This window comes from Notamacropus eugenii, chromosome 1 (genome assembly GCF_028372415.1).
Source record: "Notamacropus eugenii isolate mMacEug1 chromosome 1, mMacEug1.pri_v2, whole genome shotgun sequence".
NCBI lineage: Eukaryota > Metazoa > Chordata > Mammalia > Diprotodontia > Macropodidae > Notamacropus > Notamacropus eugenii.
Window position 1 is genome coordinate 725,892,179 of NC_092872.1, and position 23,649 is coordinate 725,915,827.

Sequence of the window (23,649 nt, forward strand, 5' to 3'; positions counted from 1 at the left end):
GAATAATATTCTGAAAGTTAATTATTTCAGATATTTTGTCAGATAATATTCAGAACTTCTTTTAAATATTAACTATTTGTTATTTCTTTATCTTAGGCTTTCTGCAGGCAAAATTGCTGGAGCAGGCCTCTTGTTTATTGGTGGTGGTATTGGTGGAACTATTCTATATGCTAAGTGGGACCAACGTTTCCGAGAGAGTATAGAAAGGACCATCCCTTTTTCTGACAAAGTCTTTGAGATGGTCCTTGGTTCTTCCCAGGCAGCACCATTGCCAAAGAAGCCGGTAAGACTGAAATTTTTTTTTTACTAAAATAGTGATCCACAAGAGCAAATAAACAAAATAATGGATCAACTCCTACATAAAACCTTAACATTTAACAAGGTACAACCAAATGAATTAAGAAACAGGCCAAGACAGGTCTTCTTCCCCACACCAGCTGCCTTTGACCTGCCTGCCTCTCGCTGTCTCCACCCTCACTTCCCCCTCACAACTCCTTATTGTCAGTGTGTGGACAGCCTTGGCTTGGCTGATGGCACTGGGCTTCTTGTCCTTTTGTATTTCCTTGTATAGTTCATGGTTTTTGGTCTTTTGTGACAACATTGCTAAGATGTAATTAAAAAGATTTTCACAGGAAAGTTTAGTTCATAACAGATTTGTGTTTGCCAAGACAATTTGAACTAGCCTAATTTATCTGAACGGGCTCTCCTTTTTTATTGATAAATCGCAGAATCATAGAGCAGAAAAGATACCTTCCTGCTTCAGTAGTCCCAGGCCTCTCATTTTACAGATGAGTCTCTTAGATGTTATTGTCTTGTATTGTGCAATGAGCTAATACAGAAGGAGGAGGAAGAAAAACTCTGTGTTCTTCTGATTTTTAGTTCATTTTTATTTCCACTATGCTGTTGTTTGCATTTGAAATTCCACAGTTACTTAGCATGTTTTGAAAAATGCAATAAAAATTGTTATAGTGCCCAGAAGGTGACTGTGGGAGTGGGAGCATTGAGTCTTGTGAAAGAAACACAACTAGAAATACAGTCAATTCTGGACTGGGGAGGTCAGGGAGTACTCAGGACAAACAGTGCATACATTTTAAAAAATTTGTTTGGAGCTTAACACATACCAAATAAAGTGAGCATGGCCATGTACATCATAGAACAGAAAGAGAGGGTTGTATGTGAAATTTCAGGTCTCTATTATATTGTTATAATATAGGTCTTTCTGAAACCTTGTTATTGCCAATAATGTCAACACCCTTTGTCACTAGATTACAAAGCAAACACTTTAAAAAACGTACTTATCAGCATTCTGTATTTCTTTGTATAGTCTTGCTGTAAAATGTTTGAGGAATCCGACGTATTCTCGACAGGCTGCATAGGTGCAGGCTCTTCTCTGGTGCTGAGATGGACATCCCCAGCCACTTCTTGGTGGAAGCTGGCATTACTGGGGAACACTTGGTCTTCAGAAAAGCAGCCCAGCAGAGCCCATTCAGACTTGGAGGCCGGAAGGTCTGGACTCAAGTCTTGTCTTGGGCGTTTACTCTCTGTGTGACCCTGGGAAAGTCACATGATTTTCATGAGCCTCAGTTTCCTCATCTGTACAAATGGAAAAATTAATGCTAATAATAGTACCAATCTCATAGGATTATTGTGAGAATCCAGTGAAATAGTTCGCTTGAAGCGCTTTGTAAATCTTGAAGAACTATATAAATTTGAGCTCATAGTATGATCCTGCATGACCTCTCATGGGTTCATGGGCCTCTAGCAGCTTAAAATAGCCATGCTGCTCAGCTGTCTTGGGGATGGGCTTGGCAGCCCACTCCTACCCCAGCCCTTCTGTTTTAAGGTCATAGCCCCAGGGAATGACTGGAGGAAATGGTGAGCCTAGAATCAAGTTGAAAGTGGCTCCATCCTCTGCTTTCTGTGTGTTCTTTCTTGTGGATCTTGGATGTTGAGCTTAGACTGCTTTGTGAATGACTTCCGATATCACACGGCTGTTTTCACTTGGGTGGCCCAGTGTCACTTCAGACTATGAACTCCTCCCTTGGCTTGCACTTTCTGCTGTGCCTAGCCTCACCATTTCGCCTGTGTTCCATGTTTGAATCCTCTCTTGTCACCAGATGGTATGTCTTGCATCTCCTCTCCTTTAGTTCCTGCTGATACTTCTCGTTTGGCCCTTCCTCCCTTTGTGCTGCAGCTCCAGTCAGCTCTATGTGTAGCTTTCCCATTAATTTTCATAAAATACTGATTCTTCCCTCAGTGGAATCTTGTAAAAACATGACAGTATCATAATTGTAAAAGCACATACTATGGGGATCTTTTTAGTGAATCATGGAGAGAAGATGAGCCTGGAGGATCAGAGACCGTGGGAGACAGGAATGTTTTTAATCCCAGCTTGGTCCTCTGCATCCTGTTGTGGAAACAGTTCGGCTGGGAATTATAAGACCTGGGTTTGAAGCTCAGATCTGCTCCATGTCCACCCAGGGACTATCGGGATTGAGCACTTAGTTGCTCTGCAATCCACATCCAGTAGTCGCTCTGTGCCCTTGGGCAAGTAACCCTCTGGCCTCCCTTTTCTTCTTTTATTTTAAGCCTAAAGTGGGTTAGGGTGGGGTGAATGGAGGAAGGAGGAGGTTTGCTGAGGTAAATACTCCAGCCCATACTAGCTCTTATCCGACTAGTCGGTCCTTTCACTCCTATCTTCCCAGGTCCTGGATCCTAGAAACTGTGGATCATTTGAGCTGGAAAGGACCTTGGGGAGATTTGCCATGCTTTGCCTCTTGGTCCTGTGTTCTCGCTGCCACACCACTATTCCTCACCATTAGTGGGTACTTGGCCTCTATTTATTGATTAATTGAAAGTGGCCTTTTCCCCAATACCTGTCAATGAGAGATCTGACACTGAACTATTTGTGTGATGTTTGATGATGGGAATAACAGCTCCTGACATTTAAATGGGGCTTAGCATTTTCCTTACAACATCCCCATTCATGAGAAAGCTGAGTCTCAGAGAGGTTGTCACTTGTCCGTGGGCCCATAGCTGCCACTTGAACCTAGCTCTCTTGACTTCAAGTATGGTGATCTTTTCTTTACATCGTGATTCAATATCCATTTGAGGCAGTGAATGCAGCAGACATTTATTAAGCACCTACTGTATGGAAGTCCAGATAGCTTGTAGGTGCTGGAAATAGATGCAAGTCCCTGCCCTCCTAGAGTTTTACTGTTCAGTTTGGAGAGCAGCATGGCCCGACCAGGAGGGGGGACAGGGAGGGGTCAATCGAAATTTTTGTAAGTCTCGAGGAGCATCTTCTCTGGCAGCCCTGGTGCTGGAGGTGCTGGTAAATAGCACTGATGTTAGAAAGTGCACGTCGACCAGCAAGCCGAGGAAGAGGAGAGGGAGACCTTGGATAATTTGTTAAGTGGCTCATTTGCTTGACTGAAGAGAAATTTCTCATGAAACATGAATTAAAAAAAAAAAATACCCGAGCTAAAACCGAAATAATTTACTGATGATTTTTAAGTTTATTTTTTAAGCTTGTTTTTTTAATGAACAAGCATTCTTCTCTCCCCTTCCAGTCATTTCAGCAACAGCAGTAAAAGAACACTTTGGTAACAAATGCATGATTAAGAAGAGCACATTTCCACATGGGTCATGTCCAATAACATGTGGTCCTGCTGTTGGTCAGGAAGGCTGGGTAGTACACTTCTGTGGCTAGTCTTCCAAAGGAAAAGAAGATTGCTTCTCTGTCTTTCTGAGCTGAGTTCTATTTTATAATGTAAACCTGTTGTTTATAGTGAAGGGACTAATGGGTTTTTTTCTTGTCACAGCTGGTATTTTGTTCACTTTTCCCCCCAAAAGATTGGATGTTTTCATCTAACCTTTTTTAAAATAAATTTTTATTGATGTTTTTGCTTTTGTGTTACCTACATTTCCCAAAGCTCTCTCCTGCTTCTCCCAGAGAGTCAGCTTTTATAACAAAAAAGAAAGAAGAGGAAAAAATACCAGTTCTATTAAACTAACCAATCCATGGAGGCCTGACTGACAGTATCTGGAACGTTCTGTACTCATATGCTTCCTCTCATCCCCTTTCCCTAAAAGGATCCTAGCTTGTGGCTTTAGGGAGGGTGTTGAGAAGTCCCCCTCATTTTACATGGGAACACCCAAGGCCCAAAGATACTGGGTCACAGCAAAGCTCACGTTCCTAGTGGAAACAAGCAGCCTCTGGCCGGTCAGAGTTCATGTGATTCAGTTGTTGTGTTGTTGTTTTCCATTCACTTTCCTGTGTGTAGTCTCTGTATATTTGACTTTTCTCATTCTTCTCAAAGTTATTTATTTTAGTAGGAAATTGCTGTGCATACTACATTTTCTGAAACTGAAATGTTTTTTCTCTTCCCAAGAGTCAACCTGGTCCATTAAAAATTTCTAATATGACAGAAGTAATGAAAGACTCTAAACTCCAAAAACATAAGGGAGACACTCCAAGTTCTGCAGCTAAAGAAGGTACTTATGTTTTATCCTGATACTTTATAGTTAAGCATAGAAATCATAGCTTTGATATTTTTATGCCCAAAAGTAAATTGCCCCTTATGTGAGTTGGAGCGTCAGCTGGGTGCCGCAGGTTCCTTCCCCTTACAGAGGCCAGGGAGATCCTTTTGTGATCCTCTAGGTCTCACCTCTGGACCCTGGCCTGGAAGGAGGAGAGCAAGTGCTGCTGGGTGCTGTTTTGTTCTGTTTGCTTTCCTCCCCCAGGAAGCTGCTGTTCTCTTTCTGTTTATTGAGCCCAGCTGCCTGCCCTCAGACCTTAATCCTCCTGCTGCCAGTGCTCACCAGGGCCCTCTGTGTTACCCAATATTTCCTTAGTTTATAGAGAAGATGGCCCCATTTAAGCTATTGGTGTCTAGGAAGCCCTGAGCTCGTTGAATTTACTAGACTCTAGCCATATGATCACAATGGCAAGGAGGGCAGGAGGGCAGGAGTTGTCCTTGGGCAGGGTGGCTCTCAGGCCCCTTCTCAGGTGTTGACATATAGGAGACCTCCTCCAAGCTTACAGTGGCTCAGGTCCATCATGGTGTATTTTACACCAAAAGGTGGTTTTAGGTCACAAGCCTTCCTTTCTCTTGTGTTGTATTTTTTTGTAACCCATTTCGCCTTTCTCCAACTCCCTTCCCTGGTGTGCCTCCAATGCCATCCTCTCCTGTTATCTGCTTCTTTTGTGGATGTATGTTCCTACCTCAGAAACAGATCTCTTAATGCTTCTTCCTGCATTTTCAGTTCTTGATGGGGCTCGTGTCTTCTAAGCAGTCGGGGGTGGTGAGGGGTAAGAAGCTTCTCCTAAACACTTCTGTCTTCTTTGTGTTGCTTTTCACCCCATGACTTCTGGACTATGTCCTTCCCTTTTCAAACCTTATTCCTCTTTTAGATCATCTTCCCTCCCTTCCTTCATTTACAGCCAAACAGGATGGAAATGGAGAGAATTGGGGTGTCCCAAATTCGCCATTGGCCTCCCAGCCTCGGGCTCCAATGTGCTTCTGTGTTCCTCTCTTGTTCTCACCATTTCACCCCCTTGTTCTCATCTCTAGGCAGTTTCTCCATTCTTCCCACCTTCCTTGCTCCACGTTCTTTTTTTCCCTCTTGCCCTTGGGCACTTTGAGTGCCTGACTGTTCATTCAGCCTTCTACCAGGCCCTGCTTCGAGGAGTGTTTTCTTTGAGCTGAACCCTGATGGTGCTAGTGCTGTGCCCACCTGACATGTTTGTTCATTGTCGTTTTCATTGGGAAGGAGTTCACTGTGAGGGGCATTTGCCTGGTTCTTTGAGTACAGATGTTCTGCCCAAATATTCCCTGTATTTGAAGATGCTTATCAAATATTTTGATTACGAATAGTTGCAGATGTCTGTGTGTTATTGAGGGACAACCAAGGTCAATATGGATTTGCCTTGGTTAATGTCTATTTGCAAAACCTACAGAAGCAACTCCGATTATTTCTGCACCAGGTGACGCTCCCTCTACCCCAACTCCTGACGAGCAGCGTGAAAATTTTGTCCAAGTACCTCCGCTTGAACTGCTAGAAGGAAAACAAAAGCCTTATATTTCAGGTAGTACAATTGCTTTTTTTTTTTTTTTTTTTTTTTTTTAATTTTTTTTTTTTTATTTTATTTTATTTTATTTTTTTTTTTATTTTTTTTTTATACAATTGCTTTTTCATTTGTCTCTGGAGTAGCTAGACACATTGGGATGGTGATAACCTCAGCACTCTTTGAATTGTGTCCTCTTCAAGCAGTCTTTTAGAAAAGACTTGTGTCTTGATCCTGAGCACATCTTCCTGAGAAGGCGGGGGTGGGATAGCAACCAGACTCCTTCCAGCTCTGCCAGTGGAGTGGTCCTGGGCAGAATGAGGAGATGTGGTCAGTGAGCTCTTCCCTCGCTCCAGTCATAGTCTCCCATTGCTACACTAGCAGACCCGTGCCCTGGCAGGTAGGAAACTAGGGTGTTTTAAACCCCCCTACATGTGTCTGTTCTGCATTGAAATGTGGTATGTGGTTCCTTCTGTTCTGTTGCAAGAGGAGAGATATACGCATGAAAGTTCGTCTTCTAGAACAGAGCGAGTCTCAGAAGAGGTTGCGGCTCACTGGGCCCAGCAGGAAGCAGAGGAGCAGGACCGAGCGATTCAGTGTATGTGAATAACCTAGCTCTAAATATTGGGGGGGGTCTCTTTGGCTGCTGCTGAGCCCAGGGCTCACTTTTGTCACCTTCTCTTTGGTTCCTTCCTTTCCTGGGTGGCAAGAAGCTGCTTGTTCTTGACGACTGGGCCCTCTGTAGCCAACCTCATCTTCCTCATCTTCATTCCATTACCCCTGGTCTTACCATCTCTCCTTATCCCTAGGAAAGTGCCTGCCAGGCAGAGAGCCGAATTCAAATTCAAGAAAAGTTTGTGATGTGCACTTCGCACGTCACTTATATATCCTGTTGGCACAAGTCACTGAGTATGTAATATACAGGCCTCAGTTTCCTCAGTCGTAAAATGAAGGGATTGGACCACATGAATTACTATTACTAGCTAGCATTTTTAGGATGCTTTAAGGTATGCTTTACAAATATTTATTGCACCTGATCTTTGCAACAACACAGATGAGGAAACTGAGGCAGGCAGAGGTGATGTGACTTTAATACGTGTCCGAGGCTGGATTTGAATTCTCGTCTGACTATGCGTCTTGCCCCTCTCTTCACCATTCTGTTTCTCTCTCTTTTTTGACCTCTCTGGTTCCTTCCATCTCCTTGTCTCTGATCCTATGTGCCAGTGACAGCATCTAGTGCTAGGGATCAGAAGCATTGTTGTTTTTGCTAATGGGGATAAGAGCGCACATTTACCAAGCACTTTTACCTTCACTTTCAAATCTGAGACTCCTAACTACCTTGTGAAAGAAACAGTTCAAGGATCCAAGGCCTGAGAGTGTAAAGGACGTGCCCCAAATCACTCTCTGTGGGTGGGAATGATGATTAGCAGCTGTAGCATGAGAGCCAACCCCCCCACCCCCACCCCAAGGGGCTTCACGCATTTGGCCCTGGGCTACCACGGAAGGGAATTTTCCAAGTGACTGAGGTATGCCTCTTTAAGTGAGAAAACTTGGAAAGAATTTTAATGCAGATATTTCCAGGTTAATTCTGCACTTCCCAGCCTATTAAAACCATGATTAGCTTTCCTTGTTGCCTCATGAGCTGCTCCTGTGATCCTTAGGGGAGGCTCAGGGGCTTCTTGGAGTGACTGTCTGCTTTTTGAAGTGTTCCAGGTTTCCTGGCTGCAAAGTGTTTGCCTCTGACACTGTTCCCTAGAAGCTCCCTCACCTATTAGAAGCCTGGCTGCATCACCGTGATGGGGACCTGACAGCTTTATTTTTTGGTTCTTCCAGTTAAGAGTCAAAGCCCTGGGGAGGGCCCAGGGCCTGCCTCCTGCCCAGTGCGTCTGACAGAGGTGTCACTGGCTTGCTTGGCTAGTCACTGGGGCATGGTTTTTGGATCTTCCAGCTCCTTTCTTTTTTAGGAACCTCACCAAGCTCTGCCCGTGCTTATTTTGCTTCAGATTTCCTTTTCATAGCCCTTGTTAAAAGATGTGTCTGTTGCCTTGGCATCACACATGTTTTTGCTCTTAGGGCTTAACATATAGTAAGCATTTTACTCTGTGCTACTTACTGTCCTGCGTTTTGGGGGCTATCAGGACACACAGAAGACTTCTCTCCTGGTGGGAAGGGTGGACGGTGGGAATATTAAGGGTCTGTGTACAGAGTAATTCAGGGAGTGGTACTAATGATGGGCTGGGAGAGGAGACCTCCAGAAAGGCCTGCTGTATGCCTGGGGTGGGGAGGGCGGCCCCTGAGGGAGTGGACAGACTTCTGGGCTGGCTCCCGGAGTGTCCTTGGTGCAGATACACCTCCATTAGACTGCATGCTTACTGAGAGCAGGACTGCTTTGGCTTTTTCTGTTCCCAGCACAGGGCCTGGCACACAGTAAACCTTTGTGCGATCTCTGGTGCTTGCCAGTTGTGTGACAATGGCCAGGTCACTTGACCTTTCTCACCCTCAGTTTTCTCACCTGGAAAATTTGAATGCTAATTGGGATGTTGTGAGACTCAAATAAGATAATGTCTATATAAAGTTTGGTAGACCTTAAAGTGCTATAGAAGTGTCAGCTGTTATTTTCCTTAGGCATATTCTGACTCCTGTACATTTTCCATGTTAAATTTCAATTATTGATCCTTTTCTTTAAAAGGATCACTGCTTGTTTAAATTTCTACTTTTCTTCTGTTTCTATTTCAGTAAAGCATGCCTTCCTTTAAGTTTTTCATCAACTCCCATCTTTGGGAATTCTTCCATTCTTTCCATGTTCCCAAGATTTTTGGCAAGATTTTTCCTCTTTATCTTGAAATCCTTTCTCAAGACTTGTACGTGCCAGGGTTTCTCAGGACCCCTAATGATGAGAGCATGTTAATGATAACTACTCGGTGTTCTTCATCTTTATATTACCTGGCTTTTCTGATGCACTTTCCAAGGCCTGTCTCAAGTTATCTTTTCATATGGTCTAACTTAGCTCATACGTCAGTGTGTAGGCAGAATACACTATCTTGTTGTGTATAATTTCATCCAGAAAATATTTGGGAATAGTATCAATCATTTTTAGCTGTGCCATCTTAGGGTATCTGGGGACATTTTTTATCCTTTTGCATATCCCTCAAACTATCCTAAACCAATAGGATCCTTCTTACCTTAGCTGTGTCTGTGCTTTGAAACTTTGTAGAAAGAATTCCTCCTCTCCTCTTCTATGTTCTGTGTGATAGCTTTTCCTCCTTTTGTTTATTTTTTTCTTCTTCTGATGTCTCTTTCCTCTTAGGTTAGATATTGCCATTTTTATTAACTGTCTTCATTTGGTAGGGGCTGTATGGTGAGATTTTTTGTTTTGTTTTGTTTTTACCTTTAGGCTTGGTATATGTCTGTGTTGACATCATTTCTAGTTAGCTGTGATCTGGATTATCTCTGGTCTTCTAGGTCATAGCTTCGTAAGGACCAGAAATATTGTCGTAGGGAAGTCTTTCAGGCGAGTCAGTGTAGGAGGGAAGAGAAGTCATGATGCCATTGAAAAGAAATCCATTCTTTGTGATAGGAAGATCTTGACAATTTTAACTCTGTGTTTCTTTAAGTTCTGGCCAAAAACTTGGAAGATTCTTTAAACCACACGGCCCAGATCACTCTGCAGGCAATAGCTGCCCAGAACGCTGCTGTCCAGGCCATTAACACTCACTCAAGTATGTTGAAGAAAGCTATGGACAGTTCAGAGGTAAGTCAAATACACTGAGTCTATTGAACAAAAACTTTGTCTTAGCATGAAGACAACTGAACACTTGTCTTTACATTGGGTGAAGTCATCTCATTTCCTTTTTTAAGTTAAATTTAATGTCATTGCAATATTGTTGATAGCCCATATCAATAAAATTACAATGTTCCTTGCTACAGAATAGGTGATTAATGAACCTTTGTAGATATGGATTGATAATCTTATTAAGAGGGTTGGCTGGAAGTAATTCTTTCATGTTACATTGCAGTGACACGTGCGTTACATTTTACAATTTAGAAATTACAAATTACAATTCCACATGCATTGAAGGATACCCTTGTCTCTTCATAGGGACACCCCTATGGTCCCTTTCCTGGGCCAAGGTGTTTTAGTTTCCCCTGATTGGAGTGTGCCTCTGAATGGCTTTTGGGACCTGACAAAGGGGTATTGTTTTCCTTTAAGGATAAAGAGAACTGTTTTTTTAAAATGAATGTTGGGGGAAGAAAAAGGATTGTATGCATGTCTAAGCTGTTGTACTCATCCCTAGATCATGAAGCCTAGGAGGGTGCACAGCATTACAAAGAGTAGATTATAGCTTCTGTTCTGCTATCAGGGCACCCTCAGGGGCCTGTGCCATGCAGTGCTGGCAGACTAGTTGGAAAAGCCTTCTGTTTGGACTTGGCCAAGGACTGTGTCTGGGATCTAAGGAGAACCTTTTACTACAAAGTTGGCTCCCAAGGGCGATTTCTTTGGTCCTCACCTTTTTCATGAGTCGGCCTGTGCTGCTTTCAGTACGCTTGCTTGTGTACACATGCCTTCTGTGTTTCCAGGACGGTGCTTAGATGGTTGGAATCAGCACTCATTCAGAACCATTTAGCATTTTGGTGTCTTTGCCCATTTGGGCACTTGTTACTTCTTGCTCAAATCTGCCTAACAACAAAGATTTTGCTTTCTAGGTTGCAAATGGAAAATCAATGCAGTGGCGGTCAGTGGAGGATGCCTTGAAGGATCGAAGAAAGGCTGTCGATGAAGCTGCCGATGCCCTTCTGAAAGCCAAGTAATTAATGACTCATTCTTTATGAAGGAAATTAGTCTAAGTAAGAAATCAGCCTGAAACTCCTAATGGAGGATTTTAGATAAGGGAATTAAGATTTTCCTTGAGTTGCTACTTGGTTCTGTTATAAAACTGAAGATACTATGGCTGTTCCCTGACCATATGGGCAGATGTGGGAGCCTTTGGAACATATTAGACAATTAGAGTTTTATGTAGCTTATATTTATTTAATATGTTTTATGTGGACTTTGTTGAAAATTAACCAGGATCTTAGAAATTGGTGTGTATTTACTTACTGAGAAGCACAGCACATGAGCTGCTTCTTGTCCCAAGATACTCAGATAGGTATGTCTCTGGGCTGTGTGACCCACATTGTGCAGGGGCTTTTGACAGTGGCTGGGAGGACAAACTAGAGTTTGAAGGTGTCTCCCAGATCTATGGCTTGGAAATACACATTATAAAATGTAAGAGACTATTTCTCTGGCGTGATGATAAACTTGAAGAAAACCAGTTTGTATACCAATGAAACTCTTCCACAGATGGCCTCTCATTCTCATCATCTGTGAAGAATTCAAATCTGGCCCCAGATTTTGTTGCCTTCCTTGATTTATACTCTATCTTGTTGTTCAGTTGTTTTTCAGTCATGTCCAATTCTTCATGACCCCATTTGGGGTTTTCATGGCAGAGATACTGGAGTGATTTGCCCATTTCCTTCTCCAGCTTATTTTACAGATGAGAAAGCTGAGGCAAACAGTGAAATGACTTGCCCAGGGTCACACAGCTAGTAAATATCTGCATCAGATTTGAATTTCAGACTTCTAACACTCGAGGCCAACACTGGCCACTGGGGCCTCTATTTTTTGATGGATCTGTGATTTCATCACTGGGTACTCTCCGCTGGTAACAGCCTTTGTGAGGCATATCTGTGTTCTTCCATCAGAGTTCCATAGGGTGATCTAGAGATCATCTCATTTTTTTTTACCATCTTGGAGATACCAGTGTGTCATGACTGCACCTGTTCCTGTTGCCTGCTAATAATTGTCTTTTCAGCCATATCAGATGTTCAAGTTGTGTGAAGTAATATGATGAATTATATTCATCCACTGTGCATCTTGGCTTTGCCCCTTGGTTTACTAATTTTGGTTCTTACATAGTGGTATTTTATGATGTTTAGCCAGATATCATTGTTAGGAGAAAAATGGCCCTAATCTTTTGCAGCAGTGCCCAGCTTAGGGTCATTGCGAAGCACTTTGAAATCTTGGGCACAGTCAGTCAATCCTATCTGAGATGCACAGACTGGGGAACCAGCTTTACGGGCAGCTCCCATCTGGCTATGTCATAGAACTTTTGCAGTTGCTATGGATGCATGGAGGTGTACCAATGGCATTCTGGGATTCACAGTTATAATTTTAGAGAGTTGTCGGAGACTAGTAAACACCCAGGATTAGACCCAGAAGTTAGTTAGAATCCTCACTACAACTCAGCTGATGAATAGAAATCCAGCTGATGTTTGAAGACCTCTCACGACAGGGACCCACCATTCCCGCCAGCAACTCTTTTCCACTCTTGGACACGTCTGCTGGTTAGAAATCTTTCCCCAGGTGTGGCTGAAATCTTTCCTATAACTTACATGATTCTTGCTTCTGCCCTCTCAGGTCAAGTTGAACAACTCTCAGCCTCTTCCTCTTGCCCATCATTCCCTGCTAGGACACAGCTCTCCTGTCCCCTCTTTTTTAGCCAAAATGGCTCTGTTTTCTTCAGTAAAGCCTCATGGCATAACCTGATGTCATTCATTCTCAGGCTTTCCCTCCCAACTTATCCGTATCCTGCTTCATGGGCCCAGAACTGGTCAGATCTGACCGGAGCAGAGCATGCTGGGTCTGCCACTTGTCTCCCTGGGCCTGTACGCTCTGTTTCTCTGTCATTATTCAGCCTAAGTCATACCATGAACTCATGGAGCCTGTAGTCCCCCAGAGTCTGATGAACAACTGTCTAGCCCCATTTTTTGCTTGTAAATTGTGCTTTAACCCAATTGTAACCGTTTCATCTGCAGATTTGTTAAGCATGCCATTTAAAAAAATAATTTACTTATTTTTAGTTTTTAACATTCACTTCTATAAGATTTTGAGTTTCAGATTTTCTCCCCTTCTCCAAGATGGTGTTAATATGATATAAGCTCTACATATACATTCTTATTAAGCATATTTTCACATTACATGTTGTAAAGAAGAATTAGAACCAATGTGAGGAACCACGAGAAAGAAGAAACAAAACAAAACAACAAAAGAACAACAACAAAAGAAAAAGAGAGCAAATAGCCTTTGCTTTCATCCCAGTCGTCAGTAAGAATGTGAAGCAGTCCAGATAGCAAGTATGGATCCTGGACAAGGCCCCGGGGAGGAAGGTGCATTCATTTAGTCTATTCTAAAGATCCCTAACAGTACTGGAGACTAGCACATCTTATTACCTCATTTATAAGAACCGCTGTGTGACTGAGTCGATGCTGATCTTAGCTCTCCTCTTCCCCTGATTTACTGGTCTAAGAATTGTGTTAAAAAGGAGATGAGCTAAGTCTGACATGGAGCTGTGCGAGCTCTTTGTCATCACTGCTTTTTTGATAGATGTTCATTAACCATTCCTTTAAGAATATATTCTAGAGAGGCTTGGAAGGACTTATATGAACTGATGCTGAGTGAAAGGAGCAGAACCAGGAGAACTTTGTACACAGCAATAACCACAGTATATGAGGAATTTTTCTGGTAGATTTAGTTCTTCACAGCAGTGGAAGGGCCTAAAAAATTCCCAATGGACTCTTGAGGCAAAACGCCTTCCACATCCAGAGAAGGAACTATGGAATTGGATTGCAGAATGAAGCAAACCATTTTCTCTTAAGTTATGTTTTGTTTTGTGGTTTCTCCCACTCATTTTAAATTCTTCTATGCAACATGACTAAAGTGAAAATGTGTTTAATAAGAATGTACATGTAGAACCTTGTCCCGGCCTAATTGCTGTGGGCTACCCGAGTCTTCTTACCTTAGTCCAGATCTTCAGTGGCCAGCTGGATAAACGTATTGAGAGAAGAGACTTTCCAGAGTCAAACAAGAGTTAGGCTTTATTCAGGGTCTTGGTTACATGTCCATATGCAGGTGAGTTCTTCCCTAGGAGAAAGGAACCCCCCTCCTCCTGAAGGAGCAAGGATCACACAGCAAGAGGATGGGGGCGAAAGAGGGGAGGGACCCCCCTCAGTCTTTCCTGCCCCTACTTAAGCTCTCCCAGCCACATAGTTTGCACGTGAATACCATGCATGCTCTCAGCCCCTAGCTAATTAACAACAGGTGTGCTCAGACCACGGACCAATCTCAAGGGTGGGATGCTCTCCCCAGCAAGTTTCCACTGAGAAGAGGTGGAAAAACAAGATAGCTCGTGTTTAACTCCTCAATTCCCAGCTGTTCCCTGGGGCGGCCTTGTGAGAGATCTGAGGTTTAGAAGCCCTCATTTTTACCTGCCTGAAATCGTTCACATGAGAACTGAGCTTACACCCCAACAGAACCTATATAAGATTGCACACTGTCTCAGGGAGGAAGTAGAGAGGGAGGGGGAGGGAGGGGGAAAAAAGTCTAAGATATATGGAAGTGATTGTAGAAAATGGAAAACAAAGTGATTTTTTTTAAAAAAGTAAAAAAACCCTGTAAAATAAAAAAGAAAAATATATGAAAAAAAAGAATATATTTTAGAATTGGAACAAGCTCATTGACCTAGTTTGCAGTTTCCATTCTCCTCCCTTTGTTTGAAAATCAGGACAACGTCCCTTTAGCCCTATGGCATTCTTGTTCCACAGTCCCCCAGAGTTCGCTGAGGATAGCTTGGCACTCACAGATTGAATTTCCTATGGCCTGCTGACCTGAGAGGTACAGGCTGCCCCTTTTCATGATGGGGGATGAGAGCTGGAGCTTTATCATTATTCACTTGAATGTCAACATTCAGAAAGACTGCTGACTTTCTAGGAGGCTCTCAGAAGGTTGTGGCTCAGTCATTTGGATGTATAAGTTGGGCTGTGGAAAACCAACCATATTACTTCATACCTTGTATGTGACTACATAGTGCCATATGCTATCAGAAATTACTTTATCTGTAAATATTTTCCTTGGATAAAATACTTTGAGGTTTTGGTTTAGTGCTATCAAATGTTCTTTATTCTTAGTCTTTCTTTTTTTTAAAAAAAATTTCCCCTAATTATATGTAAAAACAATTTTTAACATCCATTTTTAAAAATTTTGAATGCCAAATTCTCTCCCTCCCTTATTCCCCTCCTGTCTAATTGAGAAGACAATTTGGTGTAGGTTATACATGTGCAGTCATGTAAAACATATCTCCATTTTAGTCATGTTGTGAAAGAAAACAGACCCCCCAAAAAACATAAAGGTGGTGAAAAAATGCACTTTGATGTGCTTTCAGATTCCATCATTTCTTTCTCTAGAGGGTGAGAGTATTTTTTATCGTCTTTTGGAATTAACTTGGACTGATGTCTTGATCAGAGTAGCTGAGTCTTTCACAGTTGATCAGTACAATGCTGCTATTACTGTGTACAAGGGTATCCTGGTTCTGCTCATTTCACTTTGCTTCAGTTTCATGTAATTCTTTCCAGGTTTTTCTGAAAGCGCCCTGCTTATTATTTCAATTCCATCACAGTCATGTGCCTCAGTTTATTTAGCCATTCCCCAGTTGATGGCTATCAGCTTAATTTCCAGTTCTTTGCTGCGACAAAAAGAGCTGTTATAAATATTTTTTATACATGTAGGTCTTTTTTTCCCCTTTTCCTTTTTTTTTTTTTTTGAATCTCCAGCCTACAAATCTGGTAGTGGTATTTCTGGGTCAAAGGATATATACTCTTGTAGCCCTTTGAACATAGTTCCAAATTGCTCTCAGGAATGGTTGAATCAGTATACAGCGTCATCAACAGTGCATTAATGTTCCAATTTTCCCACATCTCCAACATTTGTCATTTTCCCTTTCTGTCCATATTAACAAATCTGATACGTATGAAATAGTATCTCAGAATTGTTTCAGTTTGCATTTCTCCGATCAGTAGGGATGTAGACCACTTTTTCATAGAATTGTAGATAGCTTTGATTTCATCTGAAAATTACCTGTTCATATCCTTTGACTATCAATTGGGGAATGACTTGGAGTCTTCGGAATTTAACTCAGTTCTCTGTATTTTTGAGGAATGAGGTCTTTATCTGAGAAACTTGCTGAAAATTTTTTCCATTGTTAGGAATTCTGTGTATTTCCTTCCACCCTATTTTCTTTCTATTTATTTTTCTCTCTTTCTCTCTTTTCACCCTCTCCTTACTTAAAAGTGTTTTGCTTCTGACCATCACTTTTCCCAATCTACCCTTCCTTCTTGCAGCCCCTTCTCCACTTCTCTCATCTCCTTCCCCTCCTACTTCCCTGTAGGTTAAGAAAGTCTTCCATACCCAACTTGAGTGTGTATGTTATTGCCTCCTTAAGCTAATTCCAGAAGAGAGTAAGATTCAAACTGCACCCCCCCACCATCTTCCCCTCCACTGTAAAAATTCTTTTGCACCTCTTTTATGTAAGTTAATTTACTCCATTCTATCTTTCCCTTCTCTCCTTCTATTGGATCCCTCTTTCTCACTCCTTATTTTTATTTCATTAAATATCCATTTTTTTCCTTGATAGATTATACTTGGTGTTGCTCATAGTTGATTCTCATTTGTAGTCCTAGCTCCTTTGCTCTTTGGAATAGCATTCCAAGCCCTCTGATCCTTCAACTTAGAAGCTGCTTAATCTTGTTTTATCTTGATTGTGGCTCTATAATGTTTGAATTGTGTATTTTTTTCTGGCTGCTTGTAATATTTTCTCCTTGACCTGGAAGCTGTGGAATTTGGCTTCCTGGGAGTTTTCATTTTCAGATCTTTTTTAGGAGGTGATTGGTGGATTCTTCATATACATAGATACATAGACATAGATACATATACATACATATACATACACATATACATATATATGTGTGTGTGTGTGTGTGTATATATATATTTATATATATATATACACACACACATGCACACACACATTATTTGTTTATATAAGATATTACCCTCACCCTCTTAGGATTTCAGGATAGTTTTCCTTGATAATTTCTTGAAAGATGATGTTTAGGGCTTTACAGCTTTCCAGTAGTCCAGTAATTTTTAACTTCCTAACTTCTCCTCAGTCTGTTTTCCATGTCAGTTAGCTTTTCCCAATGAGATATTTTACTTTTTCTTCCATTTTTTCGATTCTGTTTTATTATTTCTTGATGTCTGGTGGAGTCATTAGCTTTCACTTTCCCAGTTGTAATTGTTATAAGCAATTATTTTCTTTGAGCTTTTGCACCTCCTTTTTTTCCCATTTGGCCATTTCTACTTTTTATCAAGTTCTTCAGTGAATTTTTGAACATCTTTTTCCATTTGGCCAATTCTGTTTTTTAAGTCATTTTTCTCTTCAGTGGATTTTTGTGACTTTTTTACCATTTGGACCTGTTCTATTTTTTAAGGTGTTATTTTCTTTGGTTTTTTTTTTTTTTTTGCACGTGTGTGCCTCCTTTACCAAACTGTTGACTTGTTTTCATGTTTTGGTCAGTGTTATGCCCACCCTGAGTAAATGACTTCTCTCTTCCAGGCGTTCATAAAGTATTCTCAATATGTGAAGGTACTTCATAGAAGGGGTCATCAGATCTGTTTCATTCTCTGATGGTTAGGGAGGGGATATAGGATGAGGGGTATGAAATAGATTTTATTTTTAAAGAAGCTTGTTTTGAGCTACCTCTGCAGCTGACTCCTGACAGTTTTAATTGCTGTGGCTTCTCTCACCTGACCATAGATGACCAAAATTGCCTATACCTTAATAGGCTGATGGCAGGTGATGCAGGTTTCTACTCTGCATCTCATAGCAAATCTATTGTAGCAAATGTCACATTCCTTTGTAGTATGCTGCAGTGCATCACAATACAAATGTTCCTTTTTTTTGTCCCCACATCTTCAGGGAAGAGTTAGAAAAAACAAAGAGCATCATTGAGGATTCCAAGAAAAGAACCGAGCTTGCGGGGGCCCAGCCTCACATATCTGCTGCGGAAGAAAATCTTCAGAACATGATTGTGGATCTGGATAATGTGGTCAAAAAGGTCAGTTTACACTGTTCACATCACTCAGCTGTCTGGGCTTGACCATTCCTTTGGTGACTTCCAGGAGAAGGCTACGGTGCTGAAGTATGTTTGACCCACTTCCTTCACTCACCTAGAGTTTTATGCTATAATAACCAGCCAAGGTGAAGCCATTGATTAAAAAAAGGACCTTTGGATGCACATAGATTTGTTCTACTATTTAAGTTTCTTTCAGTAATGGAGGTTATCTGATCTCTGAATGAATTACCATTAGTGAAAATTAAAACAAAAGACAGGAAAACTTGCAAGTTCTGTGTATGGATTTATATTCTGGGTTCGCTGAATAGCTTTAAATCACGAGCAATTCAGTGTGCAGGTTAGAATGTCATTTAACTTTGATGAGACTTACATTACCTAATGAGATAAAGATATCCCTTCTGTTTTTAATAGATTATGCAAAGAGATCTCTACTTCATATCCTTCCACTCTCCATTTTTCCCACCCTCATTGGGTGATTTCTCTTGGTTTGGAAAAAGGTGGAAACAGGTAGAATTTAGTTGAAAACAATCCTTTTAAAGCCATAGATGAAAAGAATACCTAGCAAAAAGATAGAAAGGATAGAGTTTAGATTTCAGTCATTCTATTTGATTCACGTGGATCCAGTTGAGTTCCTGGCACATAAAATGAACTTAATAAATACTTTTGATGGATTAACTTGGTCTCTGTTTGGTTGATTTCTTTCCCTCACTGAGACCTCCACTCCCTGCACCTCTCCATGCTCTCAGACCATTATGCCTGCTCTGAGTTCACTTCCATTCCTGACCATTCAGTTAGCCATACTAACACAACACAGTCCTCTGCTGTAGAATCTTTGGTCCCCTTGTCTTGTGATTTTTCATCCGTTGCTAAGCTTGGATTACTCCCTATCAACTTCCTCCTTCACTTCTACTCACTTAATGATGAACAGAGTGAATAATGCCTACTGGATACATTATAAATGCAAATTCTACAACTTCACCTGCACTCTTACTGTTCCCTGGTAATCCCAGGCAGTCTTCTGATTCTCCCCTAATTGATTCCCTGTTTTAGTCCCCACAAAGGCGTTTTTGTGCTTTTCTCCTCTCTTGAGGCTTTCCACACCTTTCCTTCCCTCCCCCAGCTCAGCTAAGGACTTTGTCTCTTACTTTACTGAAAAAACTGAGGATATTCAAGTGAGCTTCTTCTTCTCCTTTTCTTTGTCTGAAAACCCTTTGACATTAACTGTTCTCCACACTCTTCTGCTTTCCTTTTGTGTGACCACGCAGCGCCTCTTCTCCTTACCAGAGTCAGCCTTCCACATGCCCCATCCCCTACTGACTTCTGCAGCATGTTGACTTCTTGTTCCTTCCTCTAATCTTGAAACTGTCTGTTGCTGGTTTCTCATTGCCTCCAAATCTGTCCAAGTGCTCCCTGTACCTCAGAAACCTTTCACTGCAGTTCTGCCATCCTCTTAAACTCTGGCCCTAGCTCTTACCTTCCTCTCTCAGCCAAAACTCTTGAAAACCTCTCCACTTGTTGCCACCGACTGCTTTCATTCCTCACTTCGAACGCCCCCCCACAACCATTGGCAGTCTGGATTCTGACCACATCGCATACCCGGGCCTTTTCTCCAGAGTTACCAGTGATCTCCTTATTGCCAGATCTCCTGATCTTTGTTCAGTTGTCATCTCTTACCTCTGTTCCCCTTGGCTCTCTTGGCCGCCCTCTTGTCCTGGAAGCTTTCCTGCCTGGGCTTGGGTGACAGCCTTCTCTCTTTGTGTTCTTACACGTCTGACTGCTCCTTCTCCATCTCCTTTACTGATTGTGGGTATGCTCCAAGACTGTGTCCTAGGACCTTCTTTCTATGATTTCTCCCTTGGAAACTTCAACCTCTCTGGCTTCAGTGACCGTCTCTGTGCCAGGGATGACCAGCTTGGCATGCCTAGCCCCTGATCTTTTCCCTGGTGATCCAGCATCACCAGTTGCCTGTTGGACTTTTCAGATTGGATGTTCTGGAGATGTCTCAAACTGAACTCATTCTCTTCCCCCCCCAAACCCATCCCTGTTGGAGGAGTAGACATTCTTTGCTCTCCCAACTCCTCTCTGCTTCTTTGCAATGTAGATTTGTTATCAGGTATTGGTCATCAGATCTTGCCATTTCTGCCTCTACTGCATCTCTCCAGATCCAACACCTTGTCTCCACTCACACAGCTACTACCTGAGTTCAGGTCCTCATCACCTCTCACCTAAATTTTTGTAGTAGCCTTCCAGTTGGGTTTCCTGCCTCAGCTTTTCCTCCCTTTAGTTTACCCTACACACTGCTGCCATTTTCCCTTAAGTTTATATCAGACCATGTGTCTTCCCCACTCAGTTAACTCTGGTGTTTCTGAATTCAATATAAACTCCTTTGTTAAAGCCCTTCATGCCACCGTCCCTCACACTCACCCCATATCATGGTCTCTATTATGCCTATTTTTTTACTCAATCTTGCCAACCCTTCTTTCCCTTTCTTGTGGCCACACCATTTTGCACAATGCCTGGTAGGTACACAGTAAGCATTTAATAAGTGCTTGTGGATCAGTACTCCTTCCTTCAGTCATTCCTGCCTGCAGTGGTCTGCCTCCTAGTATGCCTGTCTTCCTTCAGACACCTCTCCTCCTACACAAAGCCTCTCCTTGTCCCTTCACTGCTGGTGCCCTTTCAAACTGCCTTTTCTTTGCCTCTTCACATTTATTCTGTGTCTGTGAATCCTTCCCTTTCTCTACTGGCACAGAAGCTCCTTGTGAGCAGCGATTGTTTCGCTGGATTTGTGTCTTGGCATCTCCCTGGGCCTGCTGCATTGAGCGTGCTTAGTTAACTCTTGATAGATTTCTCTCCTGTTTGGGTTGACGTCCCTGGGGGACGCCTGCATATTTGATGTTCAGCACTTGAAAACGACCTATTTCTCTTTGCTCTTTTTAAACATGAGACACTTGCGTTTGTTCAGGTCCAGGCAGCTCAGTCCGAAGCCAAAGTCGTCGCTCAGTACCATGAGCTGGTGACCCAAGCCCGCGATGAGTTCCAAAGGGAATTGAACAGCATCACCCCAGAGGTACTCCCTGGTTGGAAGGGGCTCAGTAAGTATGACCAGCAAATTGGAAAATGTTCTCCAAGTTCATTGTAATGGAATTACACCTGTGCGTTTTGGGGTTCCATCAGTCCCGTTGCTTAAATAACCCAATTCAGCCCCAGTGCTTCCAACAGTTGTCAAGATCCTCTTGTAATGAATTCAGTGAATGGTGACCTGTCGTTACCAGATGCCACTTTGTTGGGGAACTGGGAGCTGTGTGATTTGGTGTGCTAGACCTAGGGCCATCCAAGTGACTAGACAGGTTTGGGTTAAGAGCTTGACCTAGGGAAGGTCCAGACCAGGCATGTGGAACATGTCCACAGAGTCTAGACAAGGTGACCTCGACCAGAGGAAGATGCAAGGACAAAGCATATGCCGGGAGCTATCCAGTGAACATTTATTAGGCACCTTCTGTGTTCAGGGCACTAAGGCATACAGAGACCAAAATGAAGTTGTCTTCTCTGCCCTCCAAGAACTTTGGTCTGCAGGTGACATTTAGTTGTCTAACATATGCACAGATGGGTAAATAGGCACTAATTCAAGGGGGCAAAGTGCTAAACCACAGAGACAGATGGGAGGCTTCACGTTAGTGGTGGCATCTTGAAGAAAGATTAGGGTTCTGAGGGGTCAAGCTTGAGATGAAGGAGGAATTAGGAGATACAATGTTGGGTTTAAGGAATCGCATGGAGCCCACAGAGGGGCTGGTGAGAAATAGCCCAGTTTTGGAGCCAGATGATGCAGGACCTTGTGTGGCAGGCAGAGGAATTTGCACTTTCTATCCTGGCCAAGGTGCCCTGCGCTTTGGGTTTGAGGAGGGTGGCCAGACACATGCCTCAGCAGGAAAGCTCATTTGGCCGGTGGCTGTTGGACTGATTAGACAGCAAGGAGACCAAACTCTGGGCTCACAGCACCACACAGCGCTGAGACAGTCTTGTAGAGGGTGGCAGTGGCAACCATGGGCAGGAGAAGAGTCAGACATCCCCTGTGTCCTTGGAGGACATGGAGCACACCTCTCTTTCTCTCGGCTCTCTACCCCATCTGCCCTCCCTCTCCTCCATTTGATTGCTATCACCCTTGTTTGAACCTTGGTGGCCTCTTACCTGGGCCATTGCGGGAGCCTTATGATTGATTCTCACCTGTCTTTTCTCAAGTCTTATTTAGCCTTCATATTCCCGCCAGGTAGATATCAGGCATTCTCTGCTCTCACACCTGAGTGCTTCCCCTTCTGTGAGATTATACTCAGAGGGATCTGTCATCTTGGCTCAGAGAGGCCCTGTGGCTGTGCAGACCCTGGTCTGGGGGATGCTTGTCCCTGGGAGTCTTTCACAGGAGATCCAATCTGCGTGCTGGGGCTCTCCTCCTACCCCCTCCCCTGACTAGCCCATTGTCTTCTTTTCCTATTGGACAGTTCCTTGGGGACCTTTTTTACTCCTGTCCTTCAGACTCATCTTGGTTGCATACCACCGTCTGCTAACACACATTGTGCACTCTTCCCTTGCCTTATGTTGAACATTCCTTTTGAATTCTTTGGAGGCAGCTGTATTTCATCTCTGGCTGATAATACAGCAATGCAGGTTTGTTCTGGTTTTTTTTAATGGGTCTTTGTTAGTTGCCATTGACAAAGGAAGTCATTGACAAAGAAAGTCCCCACTCCTGCCAAAATACTTGTAGCAGCCCTTTCTGTGACAGCAAAGACCTGGAAACAAAGTCAGTGTCCATCACTGGGGAGTGGCTTCACAAATTGTGGTCTGTGAATGTAGTGGACTATCATTGTGCTGTCAGAAATGAGGGGTGAGAGGAATCCAGAGAAGGCTGGAGAGAGAGACAGCTGAGTGAACAGATGCAGAACCAGGGAAGCAGGATACAGTACCCACAATAGTGGCGATCTGTGAAACCACTGAAATTCTTACAAAATTAGTAAAAGAATGATGTTGGCCCCCAAGAAGAGAGAAGCACACTCCTCCCCCTTTCCTGTCAGAGTTGGGATCAGTGTCATGCTGTCCATGTTGATCACTTTTATGGAATATTTTTTCTCTACTTTTGTTTCTTTTAAAAAATTTTCTTATGAGTTGGCTCTCTGTGGGGGAGGAGTAGTACAGAGGGAAGTGTAGAAAGAAGAGGTACCAGTCTATGAATGGGTCTTTGCTTTCATGGGAAGCTTGAGAGAGTTAAAAGAGCTCTGTTGTTTCCTGAAGGCATTCTCCTGAATTTCCTGAAGCCCACTCTCCCTTGTTCTTTGGCTCTGGGCCCTGCTTCTTGTCTGTCTGTATTGTCGATCCCAGTTTGCATCCTGAAAGGTGAGCTGGAAGGCTGAAGATCCACACCCATCTTGTTCCTCTGCTTGGTCTTTCTGGTGTGGTTGGACAGGCCAGACTCCTTTGAGTGGTTAACGCTGTCTTGGGGCTGGATACGATCACCACCATGTCACCTGCAGACAGCAGCTTCTGTGGAATCTCAACCTCAGGACCTCGTCCCTTTGTGCTGG

At 42.8% G+C, this 23,649-nt stretch overlaps 1 protein-coding gene across 6 annotated transcripts in view; it reads left to right on the forward strand.

Annotated features, from left to right (window-relative positions):
* IMMT (inner membrane mitochondrial protein) overlaps window positions 1-23,649 on the forward strand; it is a 50,036-nt gene that overhangs the window by 17,690 nt on the left and 8,697 nt on the right. The window contains exons 3-10 of one of the 6 annotated variants that reach the window (XM_072636938.1): window positions 97-283; window positions 4,395-4,497; window positions 5,990-6,091; window positions 6,558-6,668; window positions 9,685-9,821; window positions 10,775-10,875; window positions 17,920-18,058; window positions 21,042-21,171. In XM_072636938.1, the coding sequence (XP_072493039.1) occupies window positions 97-283; window positions 4,395-4,497; window positions 5,990-6,091; window positions 6,558-6,668; window positions 9,685-9,821; window positions 10,775-10,875; window positions 17,920-18,058; window positions 21,042-21,171 (1,010 nt within the window). Of the gene's footprint in view, window positions 1-96; window positions 284-4,394; window positions 4,498-5,962; window positions 6,092-6,557; window positions 6,669-9,684; window positions 9,822-10,774; window positions 10,876-12,109; window positions 12,474-17,919; window positions 18,059-21,041; window positions 21,172-23,649 lie in introns of those variants that run through there. The other 5 variants (XM_072636937.1, XM_072636940.1, XM_072636939.1 and 2 more) reach the window with 5 other exon arrangements.